The following is a 3,358-nucleotide window of genomic DNA, read 5'->3' on the forward strand; positions in this document are numbered from 1 at the left end:
CTGGGGCCTAGGGAATGAGGTTTTGCTGAGAAACTGGAAGCTTATGAATTTAGATGGTAGAAAATGGAGTTCATGGGGGAAGAAGGAAATTCTCCTTTGGAGAACAGCAAGATTAAATTATAGGAATGAATACATGTATGAAAGTCAAAAACTACTTTCGTAAAATTCAATGAAGCTTCTGGGTGAATCCTGTCATCTCTCTGTGTCTATCGGCACACTGACACTAACTGAGCAAAAACAGAAGATTCACTTCTTCTGGGTCCACTGTCTACATAGTTCTTATTGAGGTCCTAAAACCTGGCCTACTTTCAACCACCTTTCCCCAAATTGATTAGCAGAATGGTGAGTACCCCAAACATCAAGTAATCCCTCCCGAGGTATAGAACATCTACTGATTATTGGTCAAGTGAGGATGGGTGAAGAGACTGGAGCAAATGGAAAAAAGGGGGTGGGCAGCCAGGGAGGATTAGTCCAATCTGTTCTGAGCTTTGAGGACTTTTCATCTTGGAAGCTTCCATCTTCATTGATGTCCACACCATACCTATGGAGGGTTCTGAAAATCCACAAACACAGGGGACTTAAGGCTGGCTGTAGGGAGTGAGATAATTGTTCAGTGGTCTCCTAAATGTCTGTTTTCCTACCAATTCCCTGTCTTGGTGCATGAGGTACTGGCCCAACCACAGACATGCAAATACAGCAGGAGGTATAGCCTGGGAATTCCAGGAATTCCAGGAATTCTCTCCTGTCAGATTCTTTTCTTTTCTCTTTCCTTTTCTTTTCTTCTCTTTTCCTTTCTTTTCCTTTCCTTTCCCTTTTCTTCCTTCCTTCTGTTTCTTCCTTCCTTTCCTTCCTTGCTCCTTTGTTTGTTTCTTTCTCTTTCTTTCTTTCTTTTCTTTTTTCTTTCTTTCTTTCTTTTGTTTTTTCTTTCTTTCTTTCTTTTGTTTTTTCTTTCTTTCCTCTTTCTTTCTTTCTTTTGTTTTTTCTTTCTTTCCTCTTTCTTTCTTTCTTTCTTTTGTTTTTTCTTTCTTTTCTCTTTCTTTCTTTCTTTCTTTCTTTCTTTCTTTCTTTCTTTCTTTCTTTCTTTCTTTCTTTCTTTCTTTCTTTCTCTCTCTCTCTCCTTTCCTTCCTTCCTTCCTTCCTTCCTTCCTTCCTTCCTTCCTTCCTTCCTTCCTTCCTTCCTTCCTTCCTTCCTTTTTTTCACAAGGAGAGATAAAGAACAAGTGAAAACAAAGGTAACTGCACAGGTAGAGCCAGCACAGATGTAGGTGTGCATGATTTAAAAAGCACACAAACATCTCAAAAAAAATTGTTTATTTCCTTTAGTCTTCTAATCCTTGGCTACAGACTGACAAGAGAAGTGATACCCATTGTGCACCAGATTCTTGTCTTTCCCATAATTTTTCTTCTATTTTTACACCACCTTGGAACCTACTTCTATGAAAACCAGCCTGGTGTCCCCTAGGTGTCCTCTAGACCTTTTTCCTGTGGTAGGACAACTTCCATGTCTATCTCCACTTCTTGGCACATAAACATCCCCATCATTCACCATGAGTAGAACATATGCAAAATTCATTTCTAGAATTCTCTCTGGGGCTGTGCTAAAATAAATCTGATCTTTGAGGGCATTCACACAGCCCCAAATAGAAAGCAAGCAAGCTGCCTTTTGCCAATGGAGGGGAGGAGTTTCCTAAGAATCATGGTCAATTCCCCAGGCTCCACATTCAGCGTTAGGTTGAACTCCCACTTAGCTAGGTTTCTGATAAATAGACCTTTCATCCCGAAGCCCCTCAGAGTCACTGCCATGAAGTGAAACTTGAGTCCAATGGCAGGGGTAGAACATGGGACCAGAACTGGGCCCCAAGACCCAGGGGCAGCCCCAGACCTTGGGTTCAGATTCCTCCCTCCCCCCTCCTCAGAGCAGTATGGCTGCCAGTCAGGATCTTTTCTAATGTAGTGAAGCATACACAATGGTTGTGAACGAAAACGTAGCCACTGGAAACAGCAGATGCTTGCAAAAAAAATCAGGCCCCATGGCAACAGGGGAGGTATTCCAGGGAGAAAAGGTTGCTCCATTTTCTTTTCTCAGTCTTCTGGCCTCTGCCTTCACCACCAACCATTCCCATGTTGGCATCCAACATGATTAGGTGGATGCTTGTCTTTTTTTTTCCTCTTTGCTTTTTACACGTCAAATGAAACCAGGTCGTTCTGTAAACAGAATCTTGTGTCCTTGGATCCCTCACAGTCAATCTCTCTTTAAGGTTTATGTTTGAAATGGGCTTCCACTGAAATAGGAAAAACAAACACACATACACATAGAGCCCGTTACAGTGAGATACAACTGGAACACAATGCTTTCCCTGTTTGACAGTGACATAATCATCCCAATGACAGCAGGACCACACTCTAACTCCTCCTATACAGATGGCTTTGCCAACTGCCCTCATCTTCCCAGAAATGTTCCCGTTTGATTTTGGAAACTGAGAATAGTTTTTGAAGGACATTAAATTTCCCCGGGCTTCTGTCTCCTTTCTACTCCTGGGATCTGGTCACTAACTGGCCATCCCAAACAGAAGGAAAATGGGGAAGATGTGATTTTAAGGCTTCTTGCCAACACCCACCCTAAGCAAGATGTGGTGACCTCAGTTCCCTTCAGCCACTCAACCCAAGATCTCAGTCTCCATGACTACCATACTCCCAGGGGAGGGTCTTGTCTCACAGAACCAGGCTCAGGGTTATAGAACTGCAGCATCCCTTCCTTCCCTCCTTCCTCCCTTTCAACAATGTAAAGGGGGAGAACACGGGGACTTAATGAGATGATAAAATAGAAACATTTTAAGAGGGCCAAGAGAAAAAAAAGTAGGTAAGAGCATGCTTGTTGACTCATCCCTTCTCCTTTAGATATTTAAATGGAAAGTGAGAAATAATCTGAGAGGGGCTGGATCCCACCCTCATGTGAAGGTGGAGTAAGAAATGAGGAGCAGCCCTGGGTGTCTTGGGATAGAGAATGGGAGAAAAAGGACATTTTTCCTTGGCTGTGTGGTCCAAAATGTGTGTATGTGTGTGTGTGTTTCCTAGCTTGTTCTGAGGTCATCCTTGTTTTTGTTATGGTCAAATATTCACCCCCCACTACTATCTAAGTCTCTAGTTACCTCACAGGTGAACAAGAATAGGGGCCGTCCCCCTCACCTGCATACTCTTGAGGAAGCATTGGCCTATTAATCACTTTCTGAAAGGCTGCGATCCATTCCCGCTGGTCACTTTCTGTCTCACAGGCAAAGAGGAACTTTCGGTCCGGGGTGACAATGGTGATACCGTGTTGCCAGTGATGGCCCTGGGTGGAAGGAGGAAGGCCCTCAAG

General features: G+C 43.3%; 1 protein-coding gene across 1 annotated transcript in view; it reads right to left on the reverse strand.

Moving 5' to 3' along the window:
* Nucleotides 1-830: 830 nt before the first annotated feature.
* Nucleotides 831-3,358, reverse strand: part of ADAP1 (ArfGAP with dual PH domains 1) — a 168,408-nt gene continuing 165,880 nt past the window's right edge. The window contains exons 10-11 of the mRNA XM_074281106.1: nt 3,187-3,358; nt 831-2,282 (exon numbers count right to left, since the gene is read on the reverse strand). The exon at nt 3,187-3,358 is cut by the window's right edge and continues 57 nt beyond it. Of these exons, the coding sequence (XP_074137207.1) occupies nt 2,254-2,282; nt 3,187-3,358 (201 nt within the window). The 3' untranslated portion in view covers nt 831-2,253. The remainder of the gene's footprint in view (nt 2,283-3,186) is intronic.

This window comes from Sminthopsis crassicaudata, chromosome 1, assembly GCF_048593235.1.
Source record: "Sminthopsis crassicaudata isolate SCR6 chromosome 1, ASM4859323v1, whole genome shotgun sequence".
Taxonomy (NCBI): Eukaryota; Metazoa; Chordata; class Mammalia; order Dasyuromorphia; family Dasyuridae; genus Sminthopsis; species Sminthopsis crassicaudata.